This window comes from Nicotiana tabacum, chromosome 8 (assembly GCF_000715075.1).
Source record: "Nicotiana tabacum cultivar K326 chromosome 8, ASM71507v2, whole genome shotgun sequence".
Classification (NCBI taxonomy): Eukaryota; Viridiplantae; Streptophyta; class Magnoliopsida; order Solanales; family Solanaceae; genus Nicotiana; species Nicotiana tabacum.
The window spans coordinates 46835126-46858835 of record NC_134087.1 but is presented as its reverse complement, the minus strand read 5'-3'; the positions used below and the strand labels follow the sequence as shown (position 1 = coordinate 46858835).

At 34.5% G+C, this 23710-nt stretch overlaps 2 protein-coding genes across 3 annotated transcripts; both read left to right on the top strand.

Annotated features, from left to right (window-relative positions):
* Positions 1-7334: 7334 nt before the first annotated feature.
* Positions 7335-13080, top strand: LOC107772831 (AT-hook motif nuclear-localized protein 8-like). Of its 2 annotated transcripts, none has more exons than XM_016592301.2 (5): positions 7335-7986; positions 9609-9661; positions 10228-10359; positions 12168-12323; positions 12407-13080. In XM_016592301.2, the coding sequence occupies exons 1-5, from the start codon at positions 7515-7517 to the stop codon at positions 12680-12682; spliced, it is 1089 nt and encodes a 362-aa protein (XP_016447787.2). In that variant the 5' UTR covers positions 7335-7514; the 3' UTR covers positions 12683-13080. The 2 variants fall into 2 exon arrangements, with proteins under 2 accessions (XP_016447787.2, XP_016447794.2); XM_016592308.2 differs by having other exon boundaries at positions 12396-13080.
* Positions 13081-22852: 9772 nt separating this feature from the next.
* On the top strand, positions 22853-23464 carry LOC107772821 (uncharacterized). The gene has a single exon (XM_016592293.2). The coding sequence runs from the start codon at positions 22853-22855 to the stop codon at positions 23462-23464; it is 612 nt and encodes a 203-aa protein (XP_016447779.1).
* Positions 23465-23710: the final 246 nt, after the last annotated feature.

Sequence of the window (23710 nt, the reverse complement as noted above, 5' to 3'; positions counted from 1 at the left end):
AGCTAAATTGCATATAATTGCAATTTTAGCCTATTTTAAGACTAATAGCATTTTATAATTATGAAATTGGTACCAATATTTTTAAATTAATATTTATATATTATTAACTGATCCAGGACTTTTAATTTTCTTTCAAAGTCATTTTTACTATTTTTGTAAAATAGAAAGGTAAAAACTGGTTATTTAAAATCTGACCTATTTTTATTTCAATTATAGCCAAATTTGATCTCCTTAATTGACCCAATTTAAAGCCCAAATTCGGACCAGCCCAATTTAAATTTAACCAGCCCGGCCTTCCCTCTTGATCCAGGCCGTTGATCATTTTGATCAACGGCCATGATTTTCCCTTTCCTTTTTAATTCACAAACACTACCCTAATCCCCTCATTTCTTACCAACCGCCGCCTCTGAACTCTCAAACTCTCTCAAACACTCTTGAACCTTCCCTAACCCTAGCCCCCTCTCACCGTCTCCCACTGTAAACTCACTGGAATCCATGGCTTCTCAAGCCATGGGAGTCTTAAACTCACCTTCCTTTGCTCTTGTACACTTGGTACTTGAAGATTTGGGGTCTGACCTCGAAGGTTCTCACTCAGATCTTTGCTGGCTCGAGGTTTCACAACCACCTCCGGCTTTTCTCCGGCGTATCCTGGTCTTATGAGCCTGTTTCTGACTTATCCGACTCAGATCGGAGACCTTTTCAAAGCCTTTCTCATTCTAGGGTTCTTCTGAAACCCTAACCCTTCGGGGTTTTCTCCTATTTTTCTTAGATCTGTTATATATTTATGCTCTACTTGAGTTTTCAAACCATTTCCCCAATTTCTTCTTTCAAAAAATTATTTTTTTAAAGGTCTTTCTTTTCCGATCTAGGGTTTTCTGAAATGTTTAAGTGATTTCTGACTTTCCTTTTCCTTTATGTGTACTTGCTCCTACTGTTTTCTTGTATTCTTCCTTTTATCATGCTCTTGTATGACTATCTTACTATGTTCTTCTATATGTGCTTTTCTGCTATAATTTCTGATGTTTTTGTGTTCTTCTACTGTACTTTCCTACTAAGTTCTTAAAGTTTTTTGTTTGCCTTCTACTGAGCCCTGTTTAAGTTCCTTTTAGAAAACTCCTTAAGCATGTTTCTTCAACTATTCCTACCAGTATTTCCGTTATGTTCTGTGAATCTCTCGACTGTATTTTCCTACCGTGTTCTAAAGTGTGCTTACTACTTTTCTTCTACTGAACTTTGTTTGAGTTCTTCTAAAAGAGCCTCTTAAGCATGTTTCCTCTGCTATTCTTATCAGTATTTTCCATTCTATCCTCTGAATCCTGCTACTGTTTGCATGTTACTTTGCTATCATGTTCTCTCCTGAGTTCTAAAAGAAGCATGTTATAAGCTTCAATTCTCCTCTGAAACCTCTACACATGTCTCGACTTAACTTGCTTGCCCTCTCCTTTATGTTTTCTGGTTTGTTCGAACTAGGGATTTATTTCAAAGACCCCTTAGCTCTTTCAGACTGGTTTTAAACCTCTGAATGAGTTTGGATATCTTTATTTTCATACAATGTTGAACCTTTTCTTTCTACAGATTTTACAAAGTCATGACAGTTCTTTCTTGTTTAAGCATGTCTGTATGCTTTTATATGTGTGTTGAACCTTTCTTCAAAAGGCTTTCCAACTTATGATTGATTCAGAATCTTTTTTTTAGGCTTGATTGATTGATACTGATTTTCCTTAAGTAAAACCTTTCCTCACTTTTCCTAACTTGGTTCATTCGTACAAAGCCTTAAATTTTGATTTCTTGGCTGTTAACTGATTTCCCTTCCTTACTTGCACAAACCATGTGCTATCAGACTTTTTTCTTAAATAAATATTTGTGTATTTACCCTTCTTGTACTGCTTTGGAAAAGGTTTTGATCAATCCCTTTCCTTAATTAGTTTTGCCCGGTTGAAATTAGAATCCCTTAATCAAAGGGAAATTTTTGTATTTGATTTTCAAATCATTCTCCTACCTTATTCTGCTTGCCTTCTACACTATAAAAGGGCATGACCCTTCTGCATTTTAACGCACTCTCAATTTAACACTTTTATACTACTCAAGTATCATAGTTCTCTAATCATAGCATTGTGACTATTTGCTTGCACTTTGGCTTCACAAGACTACTGCTTTCTTTTTTTGTTTCCTGAAACTGGTATGTTCTAGTTTGATTTTCAGCCTCATCCCAATGTGTTTATTTTACAGCTTCTACACCCATGTCTGCTTTACTGCCTATGTTTAATGTTAATTTCTTTTACTTGTTTCTGCTATGAATCCCTGTACCCCTATTCCCCTCTATGTGATTTGAGTTGTAGTTCATGGCATGAAAATATGGAAGTTATTGTTCATGTCTGGACTTGATCCCTTAGAGGATCCTGACTCCCAAAACAATGTGTTCTAACAAGCTTGTGGGGGTGTGCCAACACTTCCCATTGCTTGGTATGCCCACTAGCCTGTCCCTGTTTCTCTACCACTTCCCCTTTCCCCTTTTCAAACTCTGCACTTACACTTACTCTTAGTTTCTAAGCTCTGCCCCCTCCTGTAAGCCTTGCCTTGGGACCTTGAGTTCCCTCTGAACTTGGATACTCGAGGGCTGGCCCTTCCACACTGCACTATGTTCTTAATCCTGTATGTGTTTGGGTGTGAGCACTGCCCGGAGTCCATTTGAGTCTCTTAGGGAACTCTGACACATCCAAATAAGAGAAAGGCTTTGGATCCTGATCTTTAAAGTTGGTTCATCTCATATATCAGACCTGGAGTCTGAATTAGGCTCCCCTTGGTTGTACTTTAATTTCTGATGTAATTTTGCTTTTCTTATTCATTCTGGGCTGTAATAACTATTGGGGCTGTTAGTGAAAAAGGAAGGGTAAATCATGCATGCAATAGGGGTAGATATCATGTTCATAGGTATTTATTATACTTCTGCAATCATGTCCTGCTTTCATTTCTGCGTTTTCATATAGAAATTCTATTTATAGGTTCTGCGTTTTCATATAGAAATCCTGTTTATAGGTTCTGCATTTTCATATAAAAATCCTGTTTATAGGTTCTGCATTTTCATATAGAAAACATGTCTATAGGTTTTACATTCCATAATGCTGCATATCATATAGATAACCTGTCTATAGGACTTCTTGAATTCTGCATATGCATCTATCACTAGGCAAACGTGTTCACATGTTTTAATAACAAACAACATTTTAGATACCATGCCTATAGGACTCCTGCATTTTTATTTCGACTATAAACGTTTTTTAAATCAATAACACTTAGAAAGCATGCCTATAAGGGTAATCAACCAACTCTGAATCGCCTCGCTCGTTTTAAGTTTAATCTGCAGAACTTGGTAAAAAACTGGCAACCTTTCTGTAATCAGTTTACATCTTTGTTTCTGAAACTAATAGATAGCATGCCTATAGGTTTCGCCTAACACCTAGGCAAGCTTTAGGGTAAAAGCTATAACTGCGTCAGTCTTTGATAATTACAACCAGCGGGCAGGCCTAATTCAGACTTCTTATCTGAAAATATATGATAAATCAGCTTGCTTTAACATTTTTTTCAGTTTAATTCAAACCATAACCAATACATGTAAGACATGCTAAACAATCTATTTTTAAGTTGAGGAGTCCTGTTTGAGCCTTTTAATGTTATGTGTTTTCCCATATCTGCCCTATGTGTTTTGTTTGTCGCCCTAGATTTTGTCCTTTAAACCATAAAAGCTCAATCTCCCTTCCCTTTAGGACTAGTAGTCCCAAATGCCTCCGGGACTGATAGGATTGGGACGGGTAAGAGTATGCAATAAGTAATGAAACTAATCTGCGTTTTAATACCTTAACGGGTTGGGAAAAGGTATATATGGATATGATGACCGGTGCGCTCATACCACGTGTAACCCCTTTTCTGAGGAGTGATCACCAGATATTGCATTGATGTGATCCATATTGTTTGTAAACCTAGGACTCCCTTCCCTTTACTTGTGTATTTTATTACTTTTCAGAATTTTTAAACTATTTCCTCAAAATTTCCGCTTTCTTTGTTTCTTCAAACTTTAATTTATTTGCAGCTATAATGGAACAATCCCTCATATTTGAAACCTTTATTTGCTTACTTGTTACTTGTGCTTAAAGTCACAATTGTAGCCTGGCCGGGAACCACACTAGTGGATCCTGAGGGTACCTAACACCTTCCCCCGGGATAATTTCTAGCCCTTACCCAATCTCTGGTTTTCTAGATCAATTCCTTCCTAGTGTCCTAATGCACTTTAATCATTAGGTGGCGACTCTTCAAATGCAAACCCAATTCCCAAAAGGGAACGAGTTGTCCTCCTAAATGTCATAAACCCGATTTCGCGAGAAAAAGAGGGCGCGACAAATGGATATGGCTTGGTTGATGAATCAATAAGCTTTGATTTTATAAGTTTCATTAAAAATATTTCATTAGGCATGGTTAAGAACATTGACTTAAGATTTGTTCACAGTAATATTACTAACAAATTTAATAATACTACCTATATATTTTGAATCTTTAAGAAAAAATTAAATGTAAGTTTATATTACAAAAATAATAAATAAAATAATATTAAGTTATTTTTAATGATAAGTAAAATACCTGTGTAAAAGTATATTATATAGCAAATAATATAGAAGGTATTACATAGCATAGATGAATTAATTTAGAATGCCAAAGGCATAATAGACTTTTCAAGTGAAAGTTTTATAAAATCCGGTCAAAATGATTATTGTGATAACATGAGCATAGTAAAATGATTTTTGTGTAACAAAAGAAAAAAAAGTGACTTTTAGGTAATGAACAAAAGTTAATTGACTTTTACGTAACAAAAGAAAAAATAATAATTTTTAGGTGATAAACACAAAATTGAATGATCACTCATAAAATTTATTCTTAGTAGTGTCACCCCTCCCATGGAAAAAACAATTATAATAATTTACCATAACCATTCAATGCCCAAAAAAAGTGGAAGGAAAGGACCGAGTTATGAAAATTATAAACAAAAGAAAAATATTTTAGGAAAATGGAAAAACCCTCTTTTAATAAAGTTGAATCTGTCCAAAGAGCAATGATCTTTTTCTTATATTTCCTTATGAATTACCGGTTTCGGACCTGGGATTAGTTTTCTTTAGATAGTGTAATGTCCAACATTAGTGGTCCTTCTCAGTGGCGGAGGCAGAATCTCCACGAAGGGGGTTCAATTTTTTTTTTTTTTTTTGTATCTAGTGGGAATTAAACTCATGACCTTATATAAATTTTGAACCCACTTGACCACTAAACTACACTTTTGGATTGTGTTAAGGGGGTTCAAAACTTAATATATAGAGGTAAAAAATAAATTTTGCCTTATATATACAGCGTATTTTTTCGGCGAAGGGATTCGGGTGAACTCCTTGCGCCCCTAAATCTGCCCCTGGTCCTTCTTGTCCACGGCCAAAAGTTGAATCTCAAAAAGTAGAAGTTTACCAACATGGATGAAGTTAACGCGCGTGACTGAATATAAGCAACAATTGCAACATTAAAAAGAAATTGGTATACTCTCTGCTTATAAACAAACATTTGTCATTCAGCTCTAAGAATAAAAATAATAAGAATAATTTGTGATACAAATAAAATATTCTGACACATTAATGGAAGAAGCTGTTACATTCTGTTGATAACAAAATATGTTAATCAACTCTAAGAGATATATCACAAAGATCAGGAAGGTCGTGTTTGTGTCAGGATAGTCTCCACTTTGTGTTGTAGGTTGGCTGCCTTAGGTAATGTCAATATCCAGAGGCATATTCATAGCCCATCAGGATACTTGTAATGATGGTAGTTTGCTACCACCCGTACTCTAGCATATTATAAATAAATATTTTTATGCTAAAAAAAGAGAGATATATCTGCAAGCGTGCACCTTCAAACCAGAGAATAGAATGATTCAGGATATAGAATAAAGATTTATAGATGAAATTCTTACTCTGGCACTATGATTCTCAAAAGTTCTTAGTGGCATACTGCTTCCGATTTTCGCATAAGAAGCAGACATGAACCAAAGCAGAGTACTCATAATACTACACGGAATAAAGTCGACCACAAAACTCAAGGCAGAACGCTTAAATTATTTCAACAGACATCACATGCCATATCCCCAAACCAAACCGTCACTCGATCTATATATGTACATTTATACAAAAATTGTCCAATCTTCGTTTTTGTTTTTATATTTTACAACCAACTGTTGATCAACCATGGGAGGGGGAAGCATAATGAGTTTGGTTTTATCAATGATAAGTTGTTGAATTTCTCTGGCCGCATAGGAAAACGTCCCATGATTGTGATCAGGTGTTTGAAAGTTGAGGCAGTTTATCTTTTGACAGTACACAGTTGGAAAAACAAATTAAAATTTGGAAGAAGGAAACTGCAATTTATTATCACCTAAGATCCAAAGTAGAAGTGCAAAGGAGAACTCACGTTGAAATCTTCTCAGCAGCGGTTGTGCTTATTTATTCGATGTGGACGCTTCTTCAATAAGTTTGCTACAGTTCTTTTTATTGATGGCGTTTTTTTTAACTAAACAGGTAAACGGTTGACAATCTAAAAAAAAAAGAGAAAAAAGATAAATGCATTCCCGGTAGATAAGGGGTGCCTAATTAATCTAATATTCTATCAATAATATATATATATATATATATATATATATATATATATATATATAAATTGTTTTTAAAATTTCTATTAGTTTTATTTAGTAAAAGTTAAAACATCTTTTTTAATTTTCAGTTGAAAAATAATTTTGTTAAAAAGTTACGATAAGTAGTACTTCGTCCATTTAATATATTTTGGCAAAATTCACGGTGAAACGGATTCTAAAATTCTAAATTTCATTCTTAATCAAATATGATTGCACAAAATGTATGGAAAGAGCATTTTTTTGTATGTCCTTTCTAAAACAAATTTTCAAAGTTAAAGTAAGTACCAACCCAAAGAAAAAAGTGAGCGAGAGAGACTGGTAAATACTTATCCATATCGGGTGTTTACACCAAACTATATTAACTCACTATGATTAATTAATTTAATTAGATGAGAATACATGTAATTTATCATGGTTAAATAATTGAAATCCATATGCAAGACACATATTATATATCTATTAGTTTGGTGTAAACACATGGTGCTGGTAAGTTTTTACCGACTATTGCTCTCCTTTTCCTCTGCTTTGATCATCTTTCGGTTGCCCTTTTCTTTTTCGTCCCTTTGTTTGGTTTGTCCTTTTCAGTTTAACTGTACACAGTACTCTTTCTCTCTCCCGAGGATCGGAGAAGAGTAGTAGGTTTTGAGTGTACAACAGCACCACCATTTCCCCCTCCCTCCCAAAAACCTCAAAAGAGAACAAAAATCCAACCTGCATTTTCAAATTTTCACATTTTTTTTTCTCTTTTCCTTTATAGCATCACCATAATAAGTCCAACCAAAGTAGAAGATTCCTTTGTCCCATGAATTCCCAAGAATCCCAACCCGGCCACCATCAACCCCACCCCCATCTTCACTCCCTACCCCACCAACTCCACCACCCCCACCACCAACAACCCCACGGAATAATGGCGGCGCTGCCTCAACAACACCAACACCAACACCAACACAATTCGTACGGTTTGCCTGACAACGTTAATAATATGAAACTACCGCAACAACAAAACCCTGGATTTGCTTTAGATTACATTGATGGTGGGCCGTCGTCACCTAGGGGTACTTCGCCGGCAAGGAAGAAGCGAGGGCGGCCCAGAAAGTACTCTCCTAGTCCTGATGGTAACAACATAGCTTTGGGCCTCTCTCCTACTCCACTACTTACTCCCATTTCTGATTCTGCTGCTGGTGGTGGGCCCGCTACTCCCTCTTCTGAAAACTCCTCCAAGAAGCTCAGAGGCAGACCTCCTACCCCTTTAAAGAAACAGCTCGACGCACTAGGTACCCTATTTATCATCCTCTCCTTTTTTTTTTAATTAATTTTAATAAAAGCGAGGTCTATTTTGAAATTGTTTTCCTATAAAAATGTATTATGTGGAAAATGTTTTATCTTGGAATATTAATTTTTCAATGTTCAATTTCGGAAATAAAATAGGTGATTAATGGTAATTGTACCAAGTTTAGGATAAACTATTTTACAGAGTTTAGGATAAAGTATTAGGATAGTATTTCACTGATATTTTCTAGTATTAAAAAGGTTGACAACAATCTAATAGCCTGTTTGGCCAAGCTTCTCCAAACTCAAAAAGAAAAATACATTTTTCCCAAAAAGATTTATTTGAAAAGTTTTGAGAAAAATATATTTAGAAGCACTTTTTAAAACCTTGGCCAAACCGTTTGCTCAGAAGTGTTTTTTAAATTAATTAACTAAACATAAACTTTTTCTCACCAAAACTACTTCTGAAAAAATCACTTTTCAAAATAAACTGATTTTAGAAGCTTGACCAAACAGGCTATAAATGTTAGTTGAAACAAGTGATATAATTAAGAGCATGTTTGCATGTTTTGCCAAGCTGCCAAATTTTTTTTTTTTTTTTTTCTTAAAAGTGCTTTTCTAGAAAGTACTTTTGCAAAGTAACAGTTTGTGTTGGCCAATTTATTTGAGTACTTTTTGCAAGCAAATTATGTTTGGTCAATCTTTACAAGAAGTACTTTTGAATATCAAATTACGAAAAAAGGAAAGTGTAGTTTCAGTTTGTAATTGGTATTATTTAAAAAGCGAGATATGAATATAAAAATATATATATTTTAACGAAATTCAATTAAAATATAAAACATAAAGTAAAAATATAAATTAAAGATTTTAATCAATATAAAGTAGAGTTATTCCAAAGCAATAATATTAGGTACCTTATATTACTTGTTGTTTACATGATGATTTTAAGATATCAAAATACTATCATTCAATATAATTTAAAAAATCTACTCTTTTAAATTACTATATAAAAATAATATATCTATTTATAGTAGACAAAATATTTCAAAGAGGAATAGAAGGAAGAGAAAAAAAATATGATGGAAAAAAAGAAGAGAACAAAGGTATTGCAGAAAAAAAAAGGAAAAGGTCAAATCAATGAGGCATAATTTGAAAAAATATAAATTTATTGTAAGGATATTTTTGTTTGAACAAATTAATTTTCTGCTTCTGGGAAGAAGCTAGAATTTGTAGTTCTCCCCGAAAGCAGGAAAACTGCTTTTGTTGCTGCTCAAACGCACTTTTTCATCTTGATTAAACATCTCAAATTATCCAAAAAGTGTTGTTTTGACAAAAAAGTACTTTTGATTACCCATAAGCTTCGTCAAACATGCTCTAAGTAAGGCCGGGACATTTTAAAGGGATTGACTTTTGCCCTCAAGTAATTATCATTTTACTCTGTAAATATATCTGTCTTTAGTTTTAGAAGCAGCTTCATGTGGAAATAGGCTGCCATTGTCCTCATTCCTCAGTCACTTTGATTGTTTTTTTGTATTTATATCTCTATTTGAACTTTTACCTTGTCAATAAAAATAAATAAATTATATCTCTATTAGAGTGACTGTTGGGGTTTCCTGATGGTTGACAGGTACAGGCGGAGTTGGCTTTACACCACATGTAATCTTGGTGAACGTTGGGGAGGTAATTTTTTTTCTCTTTTAAATTATTTTGGGCCATAGATAACAACAAACCAAAATGAGAAGCAAATTGCGGCTAATGGGTGTTTTTAAAAGTAAAAAACACAAAAAACCCGGCAAGGTCCTTAGAACTTGAAGTGAAAAGCAAGAAGTTTGAAGTGAAAGACACAGTTCACGACATTAAAAAATACTGAACATATATGAATTTGTTACTAGAACGATGGAATTGCATTAAAATAAGTAATTTCAGTATCAGAAATACAATAACGCGGATATTAATCCAACTCCTCAAAGTTGTGATTCAAAGAATTGAATGTTTCTCGTTGGGATCACTTTATGCATCATCGTTTGAAGCACATATTTCAATGAAGCACATAACTTCACCCATGCATATCTTTCTACTAAAGGTGCTAGTGTTCTAGAATGTGCATTTTATTCCATCATTTGTGGTTGGTTGTCTCACAAGGCACAACAGTAGTGCAGTGTGAAACCTTTGTTTTCTTTGCCTTCAACTGTCCATGTTTTAAGTTTACTTTTCACTATAATGCGAATATGTTTTCTTGGCTGAAGGACATAGCATCGAAGCTACTGGCTTTCTCAGAGCAAGGACCGCGTACAGTTTGCATTCTATCTGCACATGGAGCCATTCGTAATGTCATCCTCCGGCAACCAGCCATGGGTGGTAGCACTGTGACTTGCGAGGTTTGTATGCTTTTGAGCTGAATGATGCCTTGCTGATTCGTTACGCTGTTAATGTTGTAATTATTTGTGCCTAATAATGCACTGGAGTTTTATGGCTGAGTGATCCACTGCTTTTCTTGATGCTCATGTATATTTATCCATTGTCATTAATTTGGACATAGACTATATTATTTCAGTCATGTGTTAATTTTTAACAAAATTTGAATGTTATTTCCCGTCAAACTGATTTGTGTGTTGGCATGAAATGCATCTTTTGCATGAAAGTTGGAATATATGTCTTTTGCATGAGATTTTTCTTGTGATTTAAGTGATGAATGCATCTTTTGCATGAAAATATCCACTCTCGCGTCACTTTTGATTCTAAGGTAGTGATTGTTCATAAAGTTTCTCTTTGTTCGTAGTAAGCAGTTTGTGAAGCTTGTATTCTTCCAAAAGGGTGGCTTTATAAGTAATAATTAACAGGTCCTAATATGATTGACCTCGAGTTGCAACCAAGAGCAACTTGGCACAGATTTTTGGTTGCCAGCATGGCTTGGCATGTTTTTCCTTGATGACGAGAAGAGATGCTATAGCACAAGGGTTGTCCTCTGGAATTCTCCCGATTTATATCTTTCCTTTGCGTTCATATTCTTCTTTGCTTCTCAATCTCATCATCAGATTGAGTGGAACTCTGCCTCAATTGTGTATCATGTACTAGTATCCTAGATTGACCACTTTGTAGAGGTAGGAAGTGGAGCACTAGGTTATTTTAATTTTTTTTTTTTTTGTAAATAAAAGAGAGAAAAACAGGGAGAAAATCACTCGAGGAAGGGGTGTAAACATCTTTAGTTGGGGTGTCTGCTTTCCAACCGCAAAACTCTGTTTGTACATCAATACATTTAACATTTGATTAACATGTAACATTATTTTCCAACCTAACTCTTAGCTAGACACAAAAATGGTAGCAGTTAGCGTGTTTTTATCTGGATTAATGCATATCACGTCTGGTCACCTTAATGAACTAGGTTATTATTGGATACACATACAGTATCAGGCCTTGTAAAACGAGGAGGGATATAGTTTGGGTGAGTGTTGTGGACTCCACACTCATTCACATTTTATGATCAAATAACATAGGATCATCACGGTGATGTGCATATTTTCTGAGTTTCCTCCAACACCATATCTGTGTTTGCAAAATACTGGTAATAGGTTCCGTTGTGCTTTGAGAGAGATTTCTCTGGGCCAACTATTTCTTCTGGAATCTGATTTTGTTCAGTATTTTCTTGAGCTTGGTTAGAGAAAGGGCTATCTTTTGGCAGTTGAGCAGGTAGAAGGATGAAATTGAATGTCTTTCCGTTATCATATTTATCCTATCACCAACTGGTTGAGTAAATAGTGACATTGAACTATTATGGAGATCAATGTTTTCTATTTCAATTTAAAATTTACTTGTTTTTGTCATTAGAAATTGGCTTTCATCAGTTTGTGACTGGTGATCTACAGTTGGTTGGTACCATTTATTATTTGAGTTTAGTTTCCAGAGAAGCCTAATTTAGTGATGAATTGCTGTGACATGATATCTTGAACATATTAGTAAGTCGGATTGTGGACTAGCTAGGTGGCTCTATCTTTTCTAAAGTGTGCATTCCACATGTATTTATATCCACTGTATTGTTAGAATGGTCAAATTATATGCTATAATTGTGTCATTGTATGTGCATGCAGAGTTTTCTAAACATGATCACAGTACCTACACTAATTTTTCGCTTACCGTATTCCAACTTGTTTCATCAGTCATTGCATATGGTGGTATTCTTCATATGCAGGGCCGATTTGAAATCATCTCTTTATCAGGTTCGTTCTTCCGCTCTGAAAGTAACAGTGGCAGAACAAGTAGTCTAAGTGTGTCACTGGCCGGGTCAGACGGTAGAGTTTTGGGCGGTGGAGTTGCAGGACTGCTCACGGCTGCAACACCAGTACAGGTGCTGTTCTAACTACCTTTGTTCCTGCACTCTCATTTGAGTGCATATTGTTTAATTGATAACTGTCTTCAGTTCCTCGCCAGGTGATTGTGGGTAGCTTCATTGCGGAGGGGAAAAAGCCGAAGTCTAAGACACCATCTTCAACACCACCACCTTCCAATATGTTGAATTTTGGTGCTCCGCACTTGGGGGCGAGCCTTCCTTCCCAGGATGCCTCAAGCGACTCATCTGATGAAAATGGGGGTAGTCCTCTCAGTCATGAACAAGGACCTTATGGTAATGCAGGTCAACCATTGCACGGTATGCCAATGTATGCAAACATGGGCTGGCCAAACAACAGTATGAAAATGGTTCCTTAATTGACATAACATTGCAGAAGGGTATTGGACATCTTAATAAATACCATACGCCAGAGAGAGTTGGCAGTTGATTCTAAATGTTAACGAGCAGATTTTAGGTGTTATCTTACCTGATGATTTAAGGTGTTCCTTTGAGTTTCAGACTTGAAGCTCCCCACCCAACCCCCTCCTCCCTATTCACCTGTTTATTCCGCTTTGATTTTTTTCTTTGGTATGTAATTGATTGTTCTAGCTCTGGTCAAAAGTATGGCTTGTTTAAAAAAAAAAAAAAGCCATTCCTGATCGTGGTATATGTTAGGTGACCCGGAGTTGAGTCTTTTATTCTCATATTGGCAGAACAGACTTTATCTGTACCTTTCTTTTAGGTATTATTAGAAGGGTAGAAGCCTTTCAACTGATAGGACATTTTTCTTTTAAAATTGCCTTTTGGTGGGAGGTAGAGTTAGGATTGATCCTACCTTACATATCGATAACCAAAATAAGCAGAAGAAGATAGTATATTGTGTGAAACTTAGAACTAGGATTCTGAACCTAAATTTTGCAAATGAAACATGTTAGCCTTCTATTCTTCAGCAAATCACTTGGAATAGGGTATATACATTATATATGTAGTTTATCGTATTAGAACAGAGATCATTTTTAATAATGCTGTGCAAATCTTAAAAAGGTTTTTCTTGTGGCAATTTCGTTTAACAAGCGAAAACATGAGAAATTCACTATAAAGTAGAAGTACAAATTAATGTTGTGAATAGCATTGGCTTTAAACATTCTCAAGATGAGTTCAAGATCTCATACAGTTTCTTCTACCTTCTTCTGTTTTTGTTTCCCCTTTGTATTTGCTCCAAATTATGGGGGACTGTGTTAAGGGAATATGGTATCTGTCTTAAATACTAGTACCCCGTAGTAATAAATTACTCCTCTAGAATGCAATTCTTGTATACTTTTCTTCTTTCCTGTGTATAACATGTAATTCAGCTGGATATTGCCTTAAAACTAAATTAATTTCCTCATACTTCGTGTTCATCATAAACAATTCTGAAGTGTATGATTTTGTTCTATTTTGACAAGAAGATACAGCTAGTCAATATTCTATAAGATCCAAGGTTTCACAATGGACTCCAGGAACTAAGTATGTCACTATTAAATCAAGTGTGACTGAAAGAGATATATGCTGTTAGCCAACCAAATTAGGAATATCCATCCGATGGATAAGATCCATTATCTAACTTTGCAGCAATTTGCAGATGTTACAGCGCATTTTTTATTTTTGTTTTTGATATCGTAAGCTCGTTAATTACTAAAAACCAATTCATCAATACGAAATTACATGTTAGAACTGCTAGGTACAACAGCTCTATTTACTTAGAAATTATATGAACGAATGTTACGGACAAATAATTGATTATTATATGTGATATTTCCGTATTGGAGTGGTCGAGTACAACCTAGGAACCTAGCTAGCAGGCTGCTAGGAGTAAACAAGAGAATTAATCAGTAATCAAACAAGATTATTCCTCCTAGGCCAACCGAAGACGTAAACATCTGTAATTTCTTGATTTATATAAGATAGGTTATCTTGTCACTAATTAATTACAACTAGTAAATCTCTTAGGCAGTAGAGTAACTTACAAAAGAAGTTACTATCGCCATTCTATACCAGAGATGACTGATCAGGGGCGGATTTAATTGCAAAAATATTGGGCACGAGAACTCATGGTCTTTCCGTAAAATTAGATATTTTATGTACATATTTTCTAATATTGGTATAATATTAACTGTTGGCATCCATGCTCTGAGAAGGTCGAATGGTGCACTTGGTTTAAAGTTGAGTTAATTTCTAAGAGGAATAAGGATTAATTCTCACTTAATATATTTTTTCTTCATTTTTTTAGTAGCGCGCACTCATATACTAGAAATCTTAGATTCGCCTCTGTGACTTATGAGTGTTGAGTGGCAGAACTCCCACATCGGTGAAGTACTAATTTTGGTTGGTACTTCACCCTATAAAAGAAGGTCAAATGTTTAGGATTTAAACACATCTCTCATTTGCCTTCTTATCTTCTTAAAGTATTTGTATCTTCTCTCTTTAGTATTATTTCACTTCTATTTTTGGAGTGGAGTAAAATATTGATTGTGTCCGAGGAAGTAGACAAAATTGGCCGAACCTCGTAAATTTTGGTGTTCCTTTTATTGTTGCTTTATTGTCTTATTTATTATTTAATTTGGTGGCTGTCATAATTTTTGGTATAGTAGTTGTGACTCATTCACACTTATATACATTTGGCTTCCGCAACAATTGGTATCAGAGCCAAGGTACTGTCTAAATATGCTTTGTGGTTGCAGCATAGTCTGATTTTTCACATCAGAAAAGATTTATCTTGGTAACTGAGTCAAGGTTCTATCTGAGTATGCTCTGTGGTTGCAACTTAGTCTGATCTTCCACACCAAAAAGGAAATAATCTTGATTTGTGTCGTTAGCTATTAAATAATATTTGTGTCAAAGATGGGAGACAATAAACAAGAAGAATTTACATTAAGTGTCAACAATATGTCATCATTGGCATCTTCGCTTATGACAAGAATTGTGTCAAATGCGAAATTTGCAGTAAAATTTTTTGACGCGTCAGGACATTTTGGGATGTGGCAAGGCGATGTTCTAGATGTCCTTTCTCAACAAGGGATAGATCTTGCCATTGAAGAAAAAAGACCAGATGTTATTGGAGAAGAAGATTGGAGAATTATCAACCGTGTTGCTTGCGGTACCATTCGATCCTAACTTGCTAGAGAGCAGAAATATCCATACACAAAGGAAACTTCTGCAAGTAAATTATGGAAAGCACTGGAGGATAAATTTTTGAAGAAAAATAGTCAAAATAAATTGTACATGAGAAGAGACTGTTTCGCTTCACCTATGTTCCTAGTACCACGATGAATGAACATATCACCAGTTTCAATAAGTTGGTCACAGATTTGCAAAATATGGATGCAACTTTTGATGATGGTGACTTGGACTTGATGTTGTTAGGGTCACTTCCTGATGAGTGCAAGTACCTTGAAACTACTCTACTCCATAGAAATACGAAATTTCTCTCAGAGAAGTTTGTTCGGCTTTGTACAGCTATGAACAAAGAAAGGGAGAAAAATAGAAGGGCGGAAAAAGAGAAGCACTGGTTGTGAGGGGTCATCCGCAAAATCAAACGAGGACAAGGAATGGAAGATCCAAGTCAAGATCTAGACCCAGCAAAGATGAATGTGCCTTTTGTCGAGAAAAGGGGCACTGGAAGAAAGACTGTCCGAAGTTGAAGAATAATGCCAAACATAACAATGGAAGGCCATTATGGATTCAAATGTAGCTGATTGTGATGATTCAGACTTCTCATTAGTTACAACAGAGTCATTAATATCATCAGACATATGGTTGATGGACTCGGCTTATAGCTACCATATGTGTCCCAACAGGGATTAGTTCGTGGATTTTCAAGAAGGAGAACATGGAGTCATCCACACAGCGGACAACAACCCTACCTCATATGGAATTGGTTCAACACGATTAAGGAATCATGATAGAATGATCAGAACATTAACAGATGTTCGATATGTACCGGATTTGAAGAAGAATGTCATCTCTGTGGGAGCCCTAGAATAAAAAAGGTTCAAAATCATTGCAGAAAATGGAGTGATAAGAGTATGTTCCGGTGCACTAGTGGTAATGAAGGCCAATCGGAAAAACAATAACATGTACAGTTATCGCGGTAGTACAGTTATTAGGACAACGACAATGACATCCAGTGACAAAAAAGAGGCAAAAGCAACCAGGCTATGACACATGCGCTTGGGACATGCTGGAGGAAAATCCTTGAAAACTCTATCAGATCAAAGATTGTTAAAGGGAGTAAAGGTTTGCAACTTGGAGTTTTGCGAGCATTGTGTCAAAGAAAAACAAATAAGGATTAAATTTGGTACAGCGATCCATAATACTAAAGACATTTTGGATTATGTACACTCTGATGTTGAGGGTGGGAAGCACTATTTTGTAACCTTTGTTAATGATTTTTTTTTGAAGAGTGTGGGTGTATACAATGAAGAGCAAAGATGAAGTGTTGAGAATTTTTCTCAAAGGAAGACGATGGTGGAGAATCAAACAGGTAGGAGGATCAAGTGTATTCACACAGACAATGGAGGTGAATACAAAAATGATCATTTCAATAAGGTCTGTGAAAATGATGGCATCGTCCGATACTTCATTGTCAGACATACACCACAACAGAATGGAGTGGCAGAACGTATGAACCGGACCTTGCTGGAGAAGGTACGATGTATGTTGTCCAATGCTGGCTTGGACAAAGAATTTTGGGCTGAGGTAATTACATATGCATGCCACCTCATTAAACGCTTACCATCTGCTACTATTGATGGCAAGACACCATTTGAAAAATGGTATGGAAAGCCTGCTATTGATTTTGACTCTTTGTACATATTTGGCTCAACTGCATATTATCATGTGACAAAGTCAAAATTGGATTCAAGGGCAAAAAAAAGATATTTTTATGGGAATTACTTTTGGAGTCAAAGGATATCGCTTATGGTGTCCTATGACAAAGAAAGTAATATTCAGCAGTGATGTTACCTTTGATGATTCTGCTATGGTAAATAAGGTAACAGAAGATACCAAACAAAATAAGGGTGCTTCTAAGCAGGTGGAGTTTGAGGAAAAATTTATTTTTCCTACACAAGAAGCAGAAGAGGAAACAAATGAAGATTATCCTCTAGAAGAAGAGCCAGTAGAGAGGGAGATTCCAACTGAGGAACCTCAACAACAACTTGAATCAATAGCAACCAGCAGGCCAAAAAGGACAATAACAAAACCTGTTCGTCTTATAGAGACGGTTGCTTGTGCCGCCTCAATTGTAGCTGATGATGTTCCTACCACTTATAAAGACACACTCCAAAGTTCAGAAGAAGATGAGTTGAGGATTGCCATGAATGATGAAATATAGTCCCTTCATCAGAATCATACATGGAGATTGACCAATCTCCTGAAAGGAAAGAAAGCAATTGGGTGCAAATGGGTATTTGCAAAGAAAGAAGGATTTCCTAACCAAGAAGATGTTCGCTACAAAGCAAGATTGGTGGCCAAAGGATATGCTCAAAATGAGGGAATTGATTACAATGAAGTGTTTTCTCCAGTTATAAAACATTCCTCCATTAGAATTACGTTGGCTTTGGTAGCATAGTTGGATTTGGAACTAGTTCAGATGGATGCAAAAACTGCGTTTTTATATGGAAACTTGGAGGAGGAAATCTACATGATTCAGCCAAAAGGATTCAAAGTTGCTGGAAAGGAAAATATGGTGTGCAAACTTGAAAGATCGTTATACGGATTGAAACAATCTTCTAGACAATGGTACAAACGATTTGACAAGTTTATGTTGCGGCAAAGGTACAAGAGAAGCAAATACGATCATTGTGTGTATTTGCTCAAGCTTAAAGATGGTTCCTTTATATATCTTCTCCTATATGTTGATGATATGTTGATAGCTTCCAAGAATTAGGAAGAAATTGATAAGTTGAAGATTCAACTGAAGAAGGAGTTCGAGATGAAGGATCTGAGTGAGGCAAAGAAAATTCTTGGCATGTAGATAATAAGAGATAGACATTCAAAGAAACTCTGTTTATCTCAGAAAGAATATTTGAAAGAGTACTACAATGTTTTGGCATAGATGAAAAGACTAAGCCAGTTAGTACTCCACTTGCTCCCCATTTTAAGCTAAGTACTACTATGTCACCAAAAGATGAAGCTGAACGAGAGTATATGTCAAAGGTACCATACGCAAATGCTGTTGATAGCATGATGTATGCAATGGTCTGTACGAGACCTGACATTTCACAAGCTGTTGGAGTTATTAGCAGATATATGCATAATCCAAGAAAGGAGCATTGACAAGCTGTGAAGTGGATTCTACGGTATATTCATAATAATACTGTAGATGTTGGGTTAGTTTTTGAGCAGGAAGGCAATCTAACTGTAGTTGGATATTGTGACTCAGATTTTGCGGGTGATCTGGACAAACAAAGATCAACTACTGGTTATGTGTTTACTTTTGCAAGGGCACCAGTTAGTTGGAAGTCTACTTTGCAATCAACAGTTACTTTGTCTACAACAGAGGCAAAGTACATGGCTATTGCAGAGGTTGTGAAGGAGGCAATTTGGCTTCAGGATTGCTAAAAGAGCTTGGTAATGGACAAAAAAGTATCATAATTTTTTGTGATAGTCAAAGTGCTATTTAATTAGCGAAGAACCAAGTTTATCATGCAAGGACGAAGCACATTGATGTTCGGTATCATTTCGTTTGAGAAATCATAGAAGAAGGTAGAGTCACGGTGAAAAAAATTCATACTACAGAGAATCCTGCTGATATGCTGACAAAAGTGGTGACTGCGGTCAAGTTTCAACATTGTTTGGATTTGATCAATATTGTTGAACACTGAAGATTGAAGATGAAGACACAACCAAAATTTATTATTGAGAGAAAATTGAAGATGTGGAATTTTGTTAAGGTGGAGATTTGTTGAGTGGCAGAACTCCCACATTGGTGAAGTAAAATTTTGGTTGGTACTTCACCCTATAAAAGAAGGCCAAATGTTTAGGATTTAAACACACCTCTCATTTGCCTTCTTATCTTCTTAAGGCATTTGTATCTTCTCTCTTTAGTATTATTTCACTTGTAATAGATAATCATTGGATATTAACTCAATGAAAAAAATTAACCATTTATTCTATTTTTCTTTTTTGATACCATTCTTGCCGGTGTCATTGGATCTTAAAAATAATCATGAAGCAAAATAATAACTCATATTTATGGCAAAACAATCAAATGTTGAGACAATGAATGACTCTTTGGATACGACTTAACTTTTTTACTACTACTTGAACTCTTATTTGGTGTGTTGATATCTCTTAAAAAATATTTCTTTCTTAAAATTTCAGTTTCTAAAACATTATTTTTCAATAATAATTATTTTTATAATAATGTAATTGAAAATATTATTCTTAATTCAAAACTCATTTTAGTTGGCTATCTAAAAATATAAAAAAATTCTTTAGCTAGTGAATTTCTCCATTTTGATATTTGACATTAACCATGTTAATTATATGAATTATTTTAATTATATGTAAATAACCACATTTAAACCTTCTAAGTAATTATAGATAATCGTCAGATATTAATTAAGAAACACTACATAAAAAAAGACTAACATTTTCTCAATTCTCGTAGTGATAATTTTACTTTTGCACTATTCTTATATGTGTCATTGGAACCTAAAAATAGCCACAAAGTGAAATAATAACTTATATTTATGGTAAAGCACAAAAGTTGACACGATATAAATGATTATTTGATTACGACGTGACTCTTATACTACAACTTGAACTCTTATTTGGTATGATTTTATCTTTCAAAAAATATTTCTATTTTGAAATTTCAATTTCTAAAACTTATATATATTATAATGATAATGATTATCTTTATAATGATGCAAGTGAAGATATTATCCATAATTTAAAATTCACTTTGATGACTCCACTTTAAGTTTATCGATATCTCTAGCCCCAGAATTTGAATTTTTTATAACCTACATATATAATATTTGTATACTCGTGTGTTGTCGGTATATCATCTATTTATATTAGCTGTAAAAAGTAAACAATAATTATGGCCGGATATTATGTAAATATTCCATAAGATTTCGGTTTTTTGAATTTATCCATGATATAACTTCTATTATAATAATTTTAAAACTCTCTACTAATGCTAAAAAATATCTTATCTTTTTATTATCTTTGAATTAAAAAAAAAGTAAAGAGATTTTTTGAAATAATTTGCTTACATTTAAAAAATATTTTACGTCATACCAATTTTTTCTTTATATATACTCTTTGTTACACTTAAAAATCGCTATAGAAACTATCAATTTGAAACCAATTTATCTCTTGTTGAGTTAGAAAAAAAATCTTTCACATAATCTAATGATTCAATACTAATATTTTTCAACGAAAAAAATATTATACCATTGCAAATATTGGCTTGACTACAGCTATATGAAGATGTTTCAGCTTATACCCTTCAATTCCTTGAATGTGCTAAATTGAAATTAATGATAGCAATTGTATAGTCATAGGTTTCTTATTTGTTTGATGTCCATTTATGCAAATTGACTCTTTAAACAAATATTCTTCAAGAAGAAAAAGGAAATAACTTTTTTTTTTTTTTAATATTGACTGATTTTGTGATGTTTCTTCTCCAGCATGTATGTTTACTTTATTATATATGTAAGTAAACTTTTATTTGGTTTTGTAAACTCTTTTTTGTTATTTAGATAAACATGGACGTGTACCCTATATATTACATTTATTTTAAAAGAATTTCGTTTTATTCAAATCTAGCTACAATGTTTCAAAGAACTATACTTATAGGATTTTAAATGTGAAAGAGTTATATGTCGAGTTTTGTTTTTTGCTAGAGGTGAAGTAGTATTTAAATAATTATAAAAAAATAACAAAAGTTCCTAATATGATGCATATGATCATTAACAGAATTAAGTATGATAACATGATAAAAAAGATAAATTTTATTTTAATTTAAATTCGAATTTTAGAACTTTATCTATAAATTCAAAATTATCTTTTAATTCAAATTCCGTGTATGTGTATATATATTATATTATATTATATATATATATATATATATTATATCATATCATATTTATATTTAACTAAAATAGTCAAATATTGAATAAAGTTATCATATACTATTGACATTATTAGCTTGCCACTTGGCTTAACCATAATGTCAATTATATATGGTAACTTTCTTTCTTAAATATATATATAGATTTATTATTTGGTGGGTATCATAATTTTTGGTATAGTAGTTGTGACTCATTCACACTATATACATTTAGCTTCCGCAACAATGAGATCATCTTAACGGCATAAGAACAACAAACAAAATAGGGCGGGGGAGGGGATGGATGTGTTTCGGAAAGGCAATAAAAAAATTGCAGACAAGCTCGCAATATTATTGTTTGGAAGTGATCTAAGGTAATAGCTACGAATGATAAATTTATTGAAAGTATAGCCACGAATAATAAATACAGTATAAACGTTTGATATATCGCGTAAAAATCATAAATATACTTTCTCATGGTTGTTTTTTGTTAAAGGGTCTAATTACCCTACAGCCACAGTATCTAAAAATACACACTGTGTATGTATGTTGGCCATTTTGAGGTAAACGAAATCCAAAATTCTTTATTAGGATATCAAATATACATAAGCCCAATCAAACAGGTTATACCTTCATACGCTAATTTCGTCTCTAATAAATAAAGATGTGTAAAAACGATGATAGTTAAAACATGCCTGTGAAATAAAAGACAAAAAACAGATGTTAGTTGCTCAAGCTAAGACTTGGTCGCATCTAAATGTCTGGAGATAATCACAGTCCCACGACAAAAGGTATGTGCCAAAACTAAACGTTGCTAAGCTCAAACAAAAAAAAATCGTCTAATCCAATATTCCATCAAGTATCAATTAATTATCCACTCATGAATCAAGAGCAACTGTCCTAAACTACTTGAATAGATTGCCAATGAGACATCGACATGAATTTCCAACCAAGAAAAAGGCGTTAAAACTTAAGTATCAATGTCTTGTTTCTAAATTAGAGTTATTAATCTACTAGACAGGCTTATTATATTCCCATTTTTGTCTTGACTAGCTGCTAAACTCCACCTATATACTCTGAAAACCTTGTATATATCTTCAGTATAGCTAGGGTTTTTGTCTCCATTTCCCCACATTCAGCCCATCCTCTATTTAAATCTTGTTCATTTATCCTTGTTCTACATCTTATCTAAAAAATCAACAATATATGTTCTTATCATCATGACTGATGAACTTGAGCCTTTGTCCTTGATTCAATTCCAAAAACTGGCTCAATCCCAACATCAACAACAACAACAATAACAACAGACGACAATATTTGTCACCACCATCACCGTTGAACCCTAGCTCAACCGCCGAATATTGGATGTGAGCAACAATAACAACAACAATATTTATCACCACCCTCACCGTTGAACCCTAGCTCAACCGCCAGATATTGGATGTGGAAACCTAAAGATGACGACGATTCGTGGGAAATCAGAGCATTTGAGGAAGATACTAGCAATTCCATGGGTGCAACTTGGCCCCCAAGGTCCTATACTTGTACCTTTTGTCGAAGAGAGTTCCGTTCCGCCCAAGCCCTTGGTGGCCACATGAATGTGCACCGCCGTGACCGTGCCAAGCTCAATCAAACACCACTTGCTTCAAATAGCTCTACTACTTTCCCCAATGCTAATTCTACCCTCCTAATTCAAACTCCAGAATTCATCACAAATGGTGGACTTTGCCTTCTCTACTCCTTACCTAATAACCCTAATACTATCTTCAACCCTTCAACAGTTAATTCTAGTGTGGATCCCTCTACTCTTCTCACTATCCCACCCTCTTTTATGAATAATTTGATGTCTTCTTGCACTCCTCCATCTTTAAATTTTCCAATCAACCAGCCTCAAAATATCAATTCATCATCTAACACTAGTGAAACTTCAGCATCTAATGGTACTAGTAATGATAATAATCACTACGATGGTAGCAGCAAGAGAGATTCAGTCATTGAAGATGAGATTGATCTCGAGCTTAGGCTAGGATGGAGATCATCATCATCAAATTAATTTCCTAGACTTTTTGTGAGAACTCTTTTCTCTTTCATGGATTAATTTCAGGATAGACTGCCTACATCACACTTCTTGGGTGCCTTCCCTGGACCTGCATGAAAGCGGGATGCTTGGTGCATCAGACTGTTTTTTTTTTTCCCTTCCGTAGATTGATTTATTTTGTTATGTGTAATAATAAAGATGATAGAAAAGTTTTTAGGGTTGGAATCCGAGCTAGACTGTTAAAAGAGCCTTGCAGTGCAG

Bases quoted from the DNA above. Each gene is read 5' to 3' on its own strand.
- LOC107772831 (XM_016592301.2), top strand. From the start codon at position 7,515: ATGAATTCCCAAGAATCCCAACCCGGCCACCATCAACCCCACCCCCAT. The intron at 9,662-10,227 runs GTAATTTTTTTT...TCTTGGCTGAAG, and splicing joins TCTTGGTGAACGTTGGGGAG to GACATAGCATCGAAGCTACT. The intron at 12,324-12,406 runs GTGCTGTTCTAA...GTTCCTCGCCAG, and splicing joins CGGCTGCAACACCAGTACAG to GTGATTGTGGGTAGCTTCAT.
- LOC107772821 (XM_016592293.2), top strand. From the start codon at position 22,853: ATGTGGAAACCTAAAGATGACGACGATTCGTGGGAAATCAGAGCATTT.